Source organism: Pavona decussata, unplaced genomic scaffold (assembly GCF_977016875.1).
Source record: "Pavona decussata unplaced genomic scaffold, jaPavDecu1.1 SCAFFOLD_281, whole genome shotgun sequence".
NCBI lineage: Eukaryota > Metazoa > Cnidaria > Anthozoa > Scleractinia > Agariciidae > Pavona > Pavona decussata.
This window is the reverse complement of record NW_028145682.1, coordinates 633,809-650,113: the sequence shown is the minus strand read 5'-3', so window position 1 is coordinate 650,113 and position 16,305 is coordinate 633,809. Positions and strand designations below refer to the sequence as shown.

General features: G+C 37.9%; 1 protein-coding gene across 1 annotated transcript; it reads right to left on the bottom strand.

Annotated features, from left to right (window-relative positions):
- Positions 1-5,039: 5,039 nt before the first annotated feature.
- On the bottom strand, positions 5,040-13,468 carry LOC146455253 (uncharacterized). Its single transcript, XM_085094527.1, has 2 exons — positions 13,394-13,468; positions 5,040-7,735 (listed from the first exon to the last, which is right to left on the bottom strand). Exon 2 carries the CDS (start codon positions 7,672-7,674, stop codon positions 6,766-6,768), a length of 909 nt encoding a protein of 302 aa, XP_084950653.1. The 5' UTR covers positions 7,675-7,735; positions 13,394-13,468; the 3' UTR covers positions 5,040-6,765.
- Between the last annotated feature and the right edge of the window lie 2,837 nt (positions 13,469-16,305).

Sequence of the window (16,305 nt, the reverse complement as noted above, 5' to 3'; positions counted from 1 at the left end):
TAAGAACAAAACGCATCTCGATCAACGGATATTAGCTTAGTAAGAACGAGGTTTTTTCTGGTGGAAAGCCCAGTTTTCTGTGCTTGGCATTTTGTGTTAAGTTTTAAGGGTTCGCAACATTGGTCTTTAGTTTTTATAATTTTCTCTTGGCCGAGTTTGATCGACGTTAATTGCAGTTTTGAGGAGAAAACGCTTTTGAGTACCTTTTGTGCTTACAGTTCAAGTAACGCTCGTGTCTGGTTGTAGCAATAATGAATGATCAATACCTCTGGAACGGTCGTAAATTATGAATTGTAACTTCAATTTATCTACCTCTGCGAACAGGTGCATAGTGAATTCACATATACAATGGGTTCATTTGTTTTCTTTGTATAATAAAATCAACAATATGGTTATAGCCGATATACGGTTGCGGCAAAATATCCCCCCCCCCCCCAAAAAAAAAAATAATAATAAAATAAAGGACACACTAATACGAACATGAAAAACGACTAATTTTCAGGCTAGTAGTTTTGTATTAAGACAGCAAGGACTTCTCTACCCAAGGAGCTGGACTAAGAATTCAATTAAAATACTGCTTTACTTAGCTTTGGTTTGCAACAACTCTGCTAAAAACTTTGTTCTCGTTATATTTATAGGAGACGTTGACAGCTTATCGGTGTCAAACTAACACGTCAAACAAAAATGTAATCTTATGTAATTTGTTGCGCAGAATAGTTTACCGCCTGAAATGTGGCGCTTCTTGGAAACGATTTGTATATTTTGCTTCAGGAAGATACCATATGTTATCCATCAAAACATTAAACTGACCAATATGGAAGTCTGAAGGAATAGTTAACTTGTAAACGATTCAGTTTAGATTCTCTCCGTAATTCAATGTCGTGAAGTTTCCTCATCCTGGGTCATTTGCTAAAGGGTATTCCGAAGTAAAACTGAAGTAATTTGCACTTTGTTTCTAGCAATTTTAAGTTTCCATTCGCAAACCAGCATCTAAACCGTTGCTGAAATTAACTTATGTTAAGCAAGTAAATCGCAAGATGCTGATCTTGTCAGTCCCGATCGGGAATGGTTTTCATGGAGTTTCATTTCTCGCTGAAAGTTACTCATGCATCGACCTAAATATATCCTGTTGGTTGAATTACCCAAAGAAAACAAACGAGCTGTTTGCATGTGTGAACTCTGCACCTGTTCGAAGAACTAGATGAATGGAAATTATAATTATTTAGTGACTGTTCCATTGGTACTGATGATTTCTTTATTGCCGCAAACAGACACAAGCGTTTCTTAAACTTGTATCCACATAAGGTAAGCAATAGTATCTTTCTCATCAAAAGTGCAATTAATATCGATCAAATTCGCCCAAGAGAAAACTTTAAAAACGAAAGACCAATATTGGGAACAGGTAAATCGTCAGAAAATCCAAAACACAGAAAATTGAAATTAATTAATTTTTAACCCCAGAGACCTCATTCTTTAACTAATACCCGTAAAGCCGCGTTTTGTTCAGAGGGGAGAGAGAGCCGAAAAGGACCAAAACACGAAAAAATAAACCAATAATTCCAAAAAACCTTGTCTCAAAAATTTCGGAAAGCGTACCGCAAAAACATTGCAGTTTACACGCGCTGCAATACAATCACAACATTCCTCACCTGATTATATTTCAACTTTCATTTTTTACAGCTTTGTTATCTACAAAAATATAAAGGAAAAGTTAACTTAATTGTAAACATTTCAGTTTAGGTTCACTCCGTACTTCACTATCGTGAAGTTTTCTCATCCTGGGTCATCTGCTAAAGGGGATCTCGAAGTAAAATTAACGGAAGTTAATTCCAATTTAATTATTGAACTTCAATCAACACATATTTTAAAAAATCCACCAGCGTTAACAGTGATGAACTAAAATGCTAATGAATTGAATCAACTTTGAAATATACTATTAATGTATATGGTAAATCCAAAATTTGTCGATGGTTCACGATCAGTCGGTAGAATGCACGCGTTCACTAAGAGAAATGCTGCCACGTTTTAGGTAAAAGACGTTTCATTGGAATCAAGTTTCTAGAGATGTAACATCCCAGGATTTCCACGATCTTGCAGATTTACGGCATAAGAAAATTGGTGATTTATGCCGGGATAATTTCTCTCGTTTCTCGTTTTATTTAGCACATTCTGTTCAACATGGACTTCTACAGCTCTTACAATGACGGAAGAGGTTTCTCCATTCTCAAACCATCTAAATCGTTCTGAAATTAACGAAGATCGATTTCGATCTTTTCAAGATTGTCTTATCTCTATTACGCACTTGCATATCGCAAGATGCTGATCTTGTCGGTCGCGATCGGAAAGGGATTTCATGGAGTTTCATTTCTTGCTGAATATTGGCCATCGACTTAAACATATCCTGTCGTCGAGGAAATTCTTCAGCTTCATCTCTTGCTTGGGTTGGTCGAGGTTTCTTAATTTTCAGCAGCTCTAGCACTGCTTTCCTAAAGAGGCGGTCTCTGTAAAAGTAAACTAATGGGTTTAACTGAAAGAGTGTTCCTACAATTTGCAAAAGAAAATTTGCTCCAAAGGCTGGAAAAATAATTCTCAAACTCATTAATAATTCATGCAGTCAAAAGCCAATAAATGACCTCCATTTCGGTCAGGTGGATGAATCTTGATACCTCAATGAAACACCAGATGAAACACCACCAGGTTTTCATCTGAGATGAAACATGTTTTTCATCTGAGATCAAACATTTGCATTTTAATGAGATTAATTTCTTATTGTTTCATTTGAGAAGACATGTCAAAAACTCGGGCTTCGTGCTTTATCACGGGTTCCAAATACCTCGAAACAGATGAAAGCACTCGGCCTGCGGCCTCGTGCTTTCATCTGTTTCTCAGTATTTGGAACCCGTGATAAAGCACTCGCCCTCGTTTTTGACATATTACTTCTCAAACTGAAGAGGACACCAGCTACAATGATCGTGAAGAAAAGAGCAGCGGTTATTAAGGCCGTGGTCTTGGTAACTTTGGATTGTAGTTTCGCTTGTACAAGAGCTGTAACTTGACTGAAATCGCTGATTTTTCGTTTGCGTATCCCGAGGCAAACCATTATATAGAAATATACAATGAGTAAGAAAGTAGTTGTTCCGCAAACATTGCCAACAAGAATCCAAGTTTTTAGAACTTTGATGCCTATACCCATCACTTCCATTATAAGGACAGGAAAGGTTATGACAATCGCTGCCAACCAAGCTAGTATGGCCAGATTTCGAACGCGTGATCTTGTCGCAATAATCTTATAGTCCACCCATTTTCGGACCGCCACATACCTCTCCCAAGCAATCGCTGTTAGATGGTAAAGAGAGGAGAACAGCAAACACGCCATCAAGTTTTTATTGATTACCAGTAACGCACAGACACGCTCAACTGAAACTTGCCCAGTACTCACTAAGTCAACAACGACCCTAATCGGTATGAAAGTAACACCTATGAGGAGGTCCGCAGCGGCCAGGCTAGACAATAGAATATGCGAGTTCTTTTGGAGTTCTTTCCTTTGCTTGAAAACAATTATAACTATTGCGTTCAATAGTATGATGATGGGTGAGGAAAGCAAACCAACCGCAATCAAACCCAAGGATAATATGACTTTATTTGAATCGTTCCTGGGTATATCTGGTACTTCTGGGCAAAACAACACCGGCCTAGCTTGCGTAGTGTCGTCAATTGCTTCTGTGCCGTTTTGAATCATCGAAGATGGTTTTCTGCTGAAAACAAACGAGTTTGGTCCTTTCGTGCGACGTTTTTTGAGTTGTCAGTCAGGATTACGTTAATCAGTTGCCGGGTAAATCTTTTTATTTAAAAGGAAACATATGTGAGTCGGTAAACCAACTGAAAAAAGCGAGGCCTTTGAAAAGAAGCGGCCTTTGAACTTTAAAAGTTTTATTTTAAACGGTTTTCGTATTCAAGTACTTCCGTTATTTTCCACCATATTTTTCTTTGCTATTTCCCTAGTTAAATGTTAATTTCAATTAATTGCCAGGTAATTTACAATCAAATAATCTGAGACTCCTGTACATAACCTATGAGGTTTGTTCGTATGTTGATATGGATCCAAAACGGAATTAGATAAATTCTACAAGCTTAAGGAGTTTTTCACTTTACACAGAGTATTTTTTTATGGGAATGCTTTGTCAAAAAAAAAAAAAAAAGAGAAAAAAAATGCAGAGGGAGGTAGTCTAACGTTAACTCCCCCTGGAAAATTCCAAATATTAAATCACTTTGTCTTTTGAAGTTTAATATTAGAAGGGCCTTTCAATCTGGCCAAGTGTCATTGAAATCGGTGGGGTTTCATGTATCACCACTGCTTGGTCCTCTCATGAACACGCTCTAACGTCGAGCACAGAACATCCATTTCATTTCATGTGGAACAAAACGCCAGATAAATTTAGAAGTGAAGTGATTTATTTACATTATACTAATATTATAATAATAATAATAATAATAATAATAATAATAATAATAATAATAATTAACGATAAAAACCGACGTTACGGTGTCCGTCATGACGCCATTGTCAAGGAGAAATAAAAAATTACAGAGTCTGTGGCAAGGTGTAATAATGAATTAGCATATAGTGTTTAAGGCTAAGTTTAAGGCTAAGAGTTGTTTTGCACGTTCAGAGTGGGTTTTAGGTCTCTGACGAAAAGCATTTCGTTAACCAAACAATCGAACTTATTTCTACACTTTTTCAGAATGCTAAAACGCCTCAGTAGGTCTTTCGGGACTTCGCCATGCTGTTCGTGGTAGTGTTTATACACTGAAGATGCTTTTTGTTTATGTCCATCCACACGTGTGTGTAAGTGTCCGCGCGTATAGCCTACATAACCCGCATCACACAGGTCACATTAAAAATGATAAACGACGAGTTGTTGGTTGACGATCTGTGGCTTGGTTTCTTGGTTTCTTTCTTGAGTGTAGGAAGGTGTTAATGGTCGAATGATCAAGAAACTAAAACATTTTGTAACAACTGTAACGATTATGCATTCTTACGACAATGCAATACTGTGAATGTAACTTAGTTTATTTAATACAGTCTTTGTTCTAGTGTTTAATTCGATCACACGATAAGAAAAACTAATGAAAAATCTCAATGGGCATCCGTGGCGAGGTATAAGAACCAGAAATTCGAGTTATCGGGGCAAATTTTAGTTCGAGTAAGAGGGGTTTTCGAGGTTATCCGAGTTCGAGTTAACCGAGTAAAAATGACTGAAAAGTTGGGTCAAATCCATGGGAATTGAGACTCAATTCGAGTTAGCGGGGGAGTTCGAGTTATCGGAGTTCGAGTTACCGGGGTTCTACTGTACGCATTTTGAAGTGAGCGCCCAGTGTATCTAATTTACTAAAAGTTTATCATGTTGACCTCATTATGACATTTTAAGTGTGAAAATCGTTTGAACTCAGGAGCCATATCTAAGTAGGTGTATTACGATTATCCTGGTGAGTGTAGTCATGAGGATTGCTTGTAGTAACTTTGAATTCTTCGGACAGCCATCTACTGACGATCCAACGTTAATCGCGATTACAATCCCTACAAAATTAAAAAGACGTTTTTTTTTTTTTGGTTTTAACTTTTTATTTTGGACCATGCTAATTTTTGTTCTGAGTACCAAGTGATAATTTTTAATAATTACATCTCTCTTTATAGGCAGAGTTTCACGGATCAGCGCATGTGCGAGCGAAAGAAAGATTATAAAAAGTAGAGAACAAAGAACGGATGATCACAATCCGGGCGTGATTTCAACAGATTGTGCCACCACAAGCTCACATCGACCTTAGTGTCGACCCGTACAATTTATTTTTGAGCCGTTCTCCCTCGCGCATACGCTTCACCATGAACAGCGGACTTTAATAACGTCAGAAAAAAAAAAAAAAAAAAAACATTAACAAAAATTTCTCGTTGCTTCAGTAAAACGGTAGGCCCGCATGTACAATTTACACCAAAACACAAATTGCATGCAATCATCTTTAGCTATCTTTAAAACATTTCGTTAACTATAACAAAAGGCAACACCTAATTAAAAAGGTATTTAGATTTATCACCAACAGCAGAACGCTCTTCTCTATGAAGTAAATTAGGCTAGGTGCCTGATGTCTCCTCAACCATTTATCAAATTATGCTAACATACAAATTAAATCAACTCTACTCTGTTCAGTCTTCAGCTTTGATAATCTTAGCGTGTTATTGGAAGCCGCAGCAACTGAAAAAGTGAGATTAACAACAAAACAGTCACTAGGGACGTAAAATGGAACAAGTTTCTCCGGCGCACTCACATCACGTTTTAGCCTGCAAAACAAATTAGACGTGTTGTGGCTAGTTCACATTTATTTTATCGGCGTGAACTGTGCTTCTTGTATGGGTAGGAGGAGCGCAGGGAAGCATATAATTTACGTATCTAAATCACTTTACACCTAAACGGACGCCAACTAACACCCCCCCCCCCCTCCCTCCTCCCCACCACCATCACCACCACCCGACCCCCTCACCGGTCCAGTAGCCTAACCTTACTAGAAGAATCCAATGGCGGCCTCGATAACTGAAAAATTCTTACATGACATTTTGATTGTTAGTTTGAGCACGTCAGCTGGCGTCGTTTGCGTTTCACTAAAACGTGCAATGACAGGAACCCTTTGAACTTCCGATAACAATTAACACTCGAACAACACTTAGAAAAGACGGGGGGCGGGGGGAAGGGGGGAGGAGGGTGTGGCTCAACCTCAATATTGCTCCTTCTTATCTTTCTTTGGGTTCTTGCCATTACCCTTGCATTTTCCAGGAGTTTCTCGGGTGTGTATTCGCTCATGAACTTTACAGTTGGATAACCGGTTGAACCATTTCTTGCAATATCTACACTGGAAAGGTTTTTTTCCGGTGTGGGTTTGTTCATGTCGCCTACACCCGGATGAATAAGTAAAAGCCTTGTTGCAAATTTTGCATTTATGTGGCTTCTCTCCCAGATGCATTCTTTCATGTTCCTTGTGATATGATGTATCACTAAAACGCTTCTTGCAGTGTTTGCATTCATAAGGCCTTTCCCCAGTGTGCGTCCTTTCGTGTCGCTTGCGAGCCAAACGTGTACGAAAACATTTATCACAGTACTTGCATTCGTAAGGCCTTACTCCTGTGTGTGTTAACTCATGCTCCTTACAAACCGATGAGCTTACAAAGCTTTTATCACAGTGCTTGCAACTGTAAGGCCTTACTCCAGTGTGCCTTCGCTCATGTTGTTGGAGCGATGATTTATAGCTAAAGCCCTTATCGCAATGCTTGCACAAAAAAGGCTTTTCTCCTGTGTGGATTCGTTCATGTGCCTTTCGCAATGATAGCATCTTGAAGGACTTACCACAATACTCGCACGTATAAGGCTTTTCTTCATCGTGGGTTTCTCTGTGTGTCCTGGCGTTTGTTGCATAGAAAAACGACTTGCTGCAGTACTGGCATTTGTAGGGTTTCTCGCCTGTGTGTTTATATTCGTGTATCTTGTGGGCCAGAGAATGGTTAAAGCACTTATCACAATGGTCGCATGCAAAAGGTTTGTTTCCAGTATGTATTCTCTCGTGTATTATAACATGCTCTGATTGTCTAAAGGGCTTGCAGCAATAATGACACTGAAAAGGCTTCTCCATTTCATTGTTCCTTTCTTTTAAGGCTGCAATTAGAGAAATTGAGCTCAATCTCTCTTAAGACCTGCAAGATAATCGAAAAGGAAATATTTAACGTATAAGCTGATGTCAATGAAACATGCAGCATTGAGAGCAAACTATAGTTATATTAATTATAGTAAAGGCCACTACAGGATTTCTAGGGATGGGGTGGGTAGGAGAAAGCGATCCTTCTCTGATCGTTTCACTCAGCCTTGGATAAAAAGGTGAACTGCAAATCACTTTTGACTGATAACAGCACCACAACAAATTTGTGAAAGGTGCTGGCTCATGATGTTAAACCTCCCGCGCAGCCGTTGTTGGGAGAGTAGTATTACCCTCCTCTCTTGCAAAGGGGGTAACACGACTCTCCTAAAAAATGACTTTGTGATGTGGTAGGCTATTGTTGTGTTGGCCGTGGAAAAACACAAACAAACAAACAAAAACAAAAAGTCATAATAAAACAACAACAACAGCAACAACAAAAACAAGAACTATCGGTCACCATTTGGTAAATTCTGAAAATAATGTTCCAGAAAGCTATTTTCAAGTTTAGAGGCAACTTACTAGAACGTGAGTTTCACTGATAACCATTGAATTATAGCATGAACATATTAGCACACAGCTGTGGGTTTCACCAAATCTGATTTCAAAACCATGACGTTTAACAAAAAGGAATGGTTGCATTGTATTTCAAATGCCTGAGAGGGCACACTAGAAACTCGTTCAAATTATCTTTATCAACAGTGATTGTTTCCGTTGAACCCGATATCGCATTGTTCACCGCCGCTAAGAGACTCTCCTTAGCCTCATGTAGGGGAAGTACTCTGTGTCTCGTAGGCGGAAGATTTTATCTCCCCTTTCAACATTTACCAGCAGTGTTTTTTTTTATTTTGTACTGAGTTCACACCCCTTTGGAATTAAAGTGTACATATGCGGCTCTTTCAAGCTGCTACTCTTGTTATGTTGCCTACTATTACAAAATATTTTGAGAGCGGCAGGGGTATTTTGCAGAAGTCCTATAATGCTAAATGTCTGCCATAACAGCAAAAGCTAACCATCTATACAATCAGTTTGTTACTTAACCCTAAACTGCTGTAGGTGGCGTAAAATGCGATGTTCGGCGTTCGGCATTCTGCAAAATATCGTTTTGAGAGGACTGAACTTGGAACAGACCTTTCAACCACGCCTGTTCAACGAAGGCCTTTACCACATGTACAATCCATAAAATGAAGAAGATGCGATAATCATCAATGTTCACCTACTGTACATGTGGGCCCGTCAGTTGCTCTGGCCACTAAGCTACCGAGAGGCTTACAACAGGTTAGGTCATTTACTAGGTTCTTGAAGCCACTAGACTTAGTAATCTCAAAGGCATTCTACATGCACGTAGCGATGGATAAAAATAGTAAAGTTTAAGCTTGGTGATGACTTCACTGAGAATTGAACAAGCTTTTAGCTCATTAGACATTACGTGGATAAATAAATGATTGATTGATTGATTGATTGATTCTTTGATTGATTGATTGACTGATTAATTGATTGATTGATTGATTAATATTACGTTTATCATGTCATGTGATTGATCCATAGAAAAAAAAAATGAGTCCCCAGCGAATAAATACCATAAGAGATAATTAATTTTGGACACACGTACATGTATGAATTGATGCTCTAACCTTGAAGCATGTTACTGCAACAAAATGTTACAAATGTACATAAGGGTTGTCCAAGTGTGGGACTGCATTAAAAAAAAAGTGTCTTCCTTTTAAAAGAATTAGATTTTCAAAGTCCCGGCAGTACACTGTATTTGGCATGACACGTGACCCAAACAGACAAATTCCTTAAACTCAAATGACAAACACAGATACTTTTACGTACTTAAAAGACAAAGATAGTTAAAACTTGCCAAGGTGCAGAACGTGATGTGTGTATCAATTTCTTGAAATTTGCATGTTATTTACACAAGCGCATAAGTATCAACACTTCTCACATAAGCGCATGAAACAAGAAGTGGCGGTTATATCCCACACTATTCCAATAAATTATACTTTCCATTAAGCCTAAATTTTCGCAATCCCAATGATTTTACTGTTTTCCTGTTCTTTACTTGAAAGGATCGTGCCATAGTTTAAACAAAGAAGAGCCTAGACACTAATTTTGCTTTCTGTGAAGATAAACCATTTCTTTTTTTTAATATCTGGAAGACCTTTGCCTATGTTAAAATACCAATAGGTCTGACAGCATTGGTGAAGGGACCAGGCTCAATTCTGCCACTCACTGGGTGAGTGCAGGCTCATTTCCGAAACAGTGGCCTATGGCCGGTATTTTGTTTTCATCAGAGGTGGCCTCTCACTTGCCTCATGCACTCTTTATTACTAGAAGCTCTGTTGATAAAAGTTCACACCATTGAAGATGACACACTACAAAAGTATGCAGTGTCTTTATGGCCATCATATCTTGTCTGCAAGGTGCTATTTGATGTAATGAATACTTACTGGTTTAAACAAGTAGCTGCTGTCTATGATGGTAGGGTTTTAATTCAGATATTTTTTGGTGGGAATCTGCTCTCTACAGCTTGCAATATTGTTTTTAAACAAGAGGCCGTGTCCTCCATTCAATTATTGATACATCTATATGCATTGTAGCTTGAAAATGAGCACTGCCAAGTGAGTGATGATATCACAACACAAATTATGAACAATGATGTCATAATTAAATACTGATATCAAAAGATACCAGATATCAGTCAACATTATACCACATATTTGAATGCCTGTTATTGGCCCACACTTGCCTATGGTTGATGCACCATAACACCTGGTTAACTCTCATTTTGAGGCCACACTCCCCCTCCCTCCAAAATGGCATTATTTTGTCAAGCATTTAACAAGTTGTCAGTCCCTGCCATGGGCCAACAGCTAGTAAACGCCTGTGTGTAGGGGTGGCATCTCTCAATTTATGTAATGTCAAATCCTACACCAAGGACAAAGATATAAACCCAATTAAAAAGTACTGTATGAATTATAAACAATGCAAATTGATGCAGCTATGGGCATATTAAATTACCATGCACATATTTTGTATCCAGGGCTTTTCCCCTCTGTTCTTGTATTAAATAATAACCTTTTACCCTGAAACAAACTGTGCATGTACATGTTCATGTACATGCACTCAAATATTTCCATACAGCTCTACAAAATTATATAATTTATGCAGAAAAACTTCATGACAGGCCCTTTTTTTAAGTAGGATTGTTGGGCAGTGAAAATACTGACAGGGCTTTTTCAACAGTCAAACCATACATACAGTAAGTTGTTCCACAATTATTCTCCAGGATAAGATTTAAGCCTTCAACTTCCAACTTATCAAAATGCATGTATGCCTCACTACAGTCAACTGTCGCCTTGCAGACACCTCGCTATTAAGGACACCCCAATAATACTAAATCCCCGGCAAAAATAAATTACAGAGTTTGACTGAAATAAATTACCGCTATTACAGACTCTCACTAGGACACTAACTAGCAGCCGGGAGGGTGCCCACAATAAGGAGAGTTGACTGTATTCTCCAAAGATTTCCTATGATGCAATTGGACGAAATTGTTTAAAATCGAGTCATGTTGTCTTTGGTGATCATTTCCTTTATTCTCCTGACCTTTATGTTTGATCAAGCAGCAAGTATTGTAAGGAGAAATGAGATGCTGATCACTATTGGGACTTAATGAATTCAGTATGATATGTTTGTCTTGTAACACAGTTATCTACAGTAATTAATATACACATGTAGAAAGGTCAAATGCTAAGCCTTCCCAGAAAGACACTAGCTCATATTATTGTTTATGGTTTGATTGTATGTTTTATTACCCAATAACATTTATTTATTTGTTTACTATTTTTTTTTTATTCAAAGCTATCTTGCCAGAATAATTATTATCCACCATGCCCACAATAACACATTTTACCCCCTGTCCATGGCACAATATAAAGACTGATGTGAGGTTATAGCAGACCATGATCAAGTCCAACTTTTGGCCCTAAGCCCAACTGCGACAACTTTTGTTTGTTAACGGCTGTTAAGAGCAGGATATTATATCCCACACAAGAACAAAACAGCTGCTAAACTAACATAGCTTATCATAGAAATGGCTTCCCAGGGCGCAGTAGGTTCTGTGATGATGATGTTGATGACGGTGATAATGATGGGGCTATTTCATGTCAGTGGGGTGGGAAGCTAACTCACCAAGGTGGATTTCAGTGGAGAAATCCAAGAAGTATGGAAATAAACCTCCTATGTTATATCATAGATTGTGAGCGTAAAATAAAGCTATATTTCAACATTCATTCGATAAAAGGAATAAAACTAACTCATATCTGGCATATTCTTATTTGGCTTGGGGTTATTCCACCATCTCAAGCTTCCTTTGGCACCATTATTATTACCTTCATAAAATGGAGTCAAGGCTGCATACTTGGGGTTTTACCATAATCCATTTGAAGGCGGTTTGCATCTGGAAAATCCAACTGTGTGGCAATCTTTTTTTCCTTTCCAAACCTTAGTCAATGTTTTGTAGCTACAAATCCTCACCCACCGGACTAAAAATGAGCATTTTCTGCAACTGGTTCCCATATCACTAAATATTTCTGCAAGTACTGGCCATTTTCAAACCGGTCACTGCAGTTTGCAAAGCTCAGGTCCGAGCTCAAATTCCTCTCTACGTGTACATGTACCTGAGGTGGTACAGTGACTAAATAGGCATAAAACATAAATTGATATGATCCCCCTAAATTGAACTGTGGTAGTTTATTAAATGTGGTGGATGTATCCAGTTGAACTTTTGCAGTGTTTTGCTTGTTTAAATTCACCTCAGACCCAAGCCTCACAAAATGCTGTGTCCAGATTCAAAATCACCAGCACTCACAGAAAGAAGCAATGGGGGAAGTGGATGTAGAAAATGCTCATTTTTAGTCAAATGCATGGGGATTTCTGGCAAGAGAGCATTTACCAAGGTTTGGAAATCACAGGGTTTAGCTGTACATGAAAAAAAGAGATGCTGTCCAGATGGATTTTCAAGACACAAACTGCCTTAGAGTAGATTAGGGCTGAAACCCAAGTGCGCAGCCTTGACTCCATCTTAACAAAGGAATAACAGTCAAAGGAACCACAAATGGTGGAAAAACCCCAAGCTAAACAACAATATGTCAGAGATGAGTTACTTAATTTGTTCATTTTATCAAGTCAATGTTTTGATATTTTATTCCCCATACAAAGTCTTGTAAAAGCACTCAAATTCTCAATGACGCCTTCACTCAAAGGTCATGTAATTAATTATTCCCCACTCTCTCCTTAAACGGGAGCTTGGGGTGCCTGTGATAACAAAAAACATTGTTATTCCAGTTGCGGTTATTGGACAAGAGAATCTACATGTAAAGCCATGATTCAAATTGTATCCAGGGCATGTTCCCATATCTATAATCTAGCTTGTTAACCGAATTAACTCTCGCAACTTGTAATGAGCGATAAGTTAATACAGGCTGGGGTAGATTCCCCTTATAGCAAGGCAAGATTTGTACCACTACTCCCCTAGTACATACTAGCACTTGTTAATAACGGCGTGTTTATACTGTTGATCGATCTTTGTTTTTAAGAAACACAATATTATTATTACATATAGCATGTATGCAGGTTTTTATCTAGATCTCACCTGTACAGAAGAATTTAAAGGACAATTCCGAGCGCTGTCCCTTCGACAATTGCAAAAGTTCACATCTTCGCCGCCCTCGTTACACTTGTCCAGCGGAAGGAGAAACGAGAGTGTAGGTACCTCGTATATGTTAATTATCTTGTCCCCGATTTCTATTTTTGGTTATTATGTTCCCAAATTCATTTTTTAAAATCATTATGTCATTATGTCCCCTTGTCACTGTTACGTTGTTGCCCTGCAACCCTGTTACTCGGTTACCCACGGGGTGTACTCCGGATTTTAAGTGACGAGGATGATCGAATAGGGACAAAATTCAAAACCCCAAAAAATCCCTTGACCAAAAATTAAACCCCCCAAAAACCTATGCCGAATTTCCGAGCCTTAAAAATTTCCAGAAAGCATTTAATGATATAAAACGAAAAATAAAAACATTTGAAATTAAATGTCTGTGTTTGTTAATTCATCATACCATCTGAAGTTTAATCTTTTCCGCATCTGGTAGTCATTCTAACAACACTTGAGACACCCAAGTCACCCAATATTAAAACAGCCGCAAAACAAGTGTGGTTGTACTTTATTCGCAGAACTACGCAGCCAGGATACTCGGGCACTACCACGAATCTTCAGATTGTTTTGAATACCCCAAAAAATCCCTACTTAAATCAAGCCACCCAAAAAACCTTCCCCGTCACTTGAAATTGTTACTCTGTTACCTTTTTTTAAAAATCGGGAGTATAATGATTACCCGCATATATGAATTATCTACCAACGAAAGACTCTGGGATAACACGTCTCGTTTCGCATTTTCGTTGGCGGAAAATCTGAGCATGCGTAATTGATTTCGTCCCTGACGGGGCTGGGAACGAACAACAAAATGGCGGAAAAGACTCCTGAGAAGGCTTTGCCTAAAACTTCAGACCGACCGTACATTTATAGGTGCTGTAATTCTGGCTTTGCAAACCACTCGTTTGATTTGTTTGGAGCCAAAGCAGACAGTCAGAATCTATTAAGTCTTAGAGAGAATGTAACGGGTCTAAAGTTTCGTGGCGGCGACGGGTTTCCCAGGAGAATTTGTAGAAATTGTTTTAACCGCCTAAAGCAATTTGCAGAGTTTAAGGCCTTGTGTCTAAAGTCGTGTTCAGACCAGGAAAGCTTGGTAAGGTTAAAACGAGAGAAGGAGGTGACAGAAAGTCCATCCCTAGCAGAGCAACGGGAAGCCAAGCAAGGTAAACGCGGTGATCAACTTGAGCGCGCCGAATAAAAATTAAATGTGCCCTCAATAACTAAGGCAAAAGTTGACTCTGGCCAAGAGATGAGATTTCTGGCCAACATAATCGGCTTTATCACGGTTTTCGACGCCATTTTGAGGAGTGGGCAAACACGTCCTGAAATAACAGTGTTTGTATAAAAATCCGATGTCAAATAATTTTCATAAAACATCGCTTCTGAAAATTCAGGAATTAGAAACTTTTGCCACTAGGAAAAGCACGGTTTTCAATTTCGTGTACGCCGTTTATTATTGGATTTCTGCTGTTGAAACTGTCGGGTATCCTACAGTAAGATTTTTTTTTTCAATTTATGGTTTCGAAAAGGTGTGTTTTCCCTCTGAGAAAGCGAAATTGGCGCCTGAAAATTAATAGTTTTGCAAGACATGATGGCATGGACCTCGCTTGTTCTCCCTCTCTCTTTTTTTTTTTTTTCTTTTCTTTCGGTTTTTTTTTCGGGAGTTAAAAACTCCAATCCCAAAGAAAAAGTGGACAGATCTTCTTCATCAGCTGGTTCGCTTGTTGCCATCTGTAGTTAAACTTTTTGCTTAAGTTTTTCCCAGTTTTTTAATGCAAAATCCCGGAGTTACTCACGGATAAATTTTTCTTCTCGAGGCATTTGTTTGCTGATGTCATTAGTGTGCACAATGGGAATATGAAGCACGCGCGCGCAATTGGATTTGATTACACGAATTTACTAGCTATGTTATAAAAGTATTTGCACAATAATGGAACTACGTAAAACTAAAGTGATTGACGGTATACAGCTATTTCAATTAACGTTGTCGGATCAAAGCTTAAAGCTTAAAGACATCTTCAAAGAGGCTGCCACCTCATCCATTTGATATTCGAACATTTCCTTCATCCAAATTGCTCCCCATCGTATATCGTTTACAGGATATGCGAGGCATAGCTGATTTTGATGAACCTATTCATAAAGAAATCCACAGAATTTTGAAGTCTTGTCTTATAGCTTTATACTTTGATCCGATAACGTTAATTAAAATAGTTATAAAAGATAAAGAGCAAAAATAAAAAAATAAAAATAAAAACGCAGAACACTTCTTTTACCTGACCTTAATATCCGTGAAGAAATTTACTAGCTTTTTCTTTTTTTCCTTTTTATAATTTTTTTATTTATTATTTTTATTATTATTATTATTATTATTATTATTATTATTATTATCATCATTATTATTATTATTATTATCATCATTATTATTATTATTATTATTATTATTATTTATTTATTTTTTTATTTATTTTTTGCGTTATCTTTTATACTGTTAATCCCTTTAGTTTTACGTAGTTTCGTTATTGCGCAAATATTTGTAATATAAGCGCATGCATGTCCCAATGCACTCAATCATTGTACCTGAAGAAGGCTTGTTTGGTCAGCCGAAATATAGTACACTCTAAAACATAATTATACGTTGTATCGGTCTCTGCTTCTCTTATCATCTGTATTTGTTAAGCCGATTAGATCAATCATGATTAATCCAACTTATACCAGCAGGATTATAGCCCACGGTTGTTGCTTAGACATATGTGACAAGAAAAAACCAAAACATAGATTTACATAATGAGTCAAACAAATTTTATTGGACAAATGCCACAGTATTAAAAAAAAACCTAGAATATTAAGCA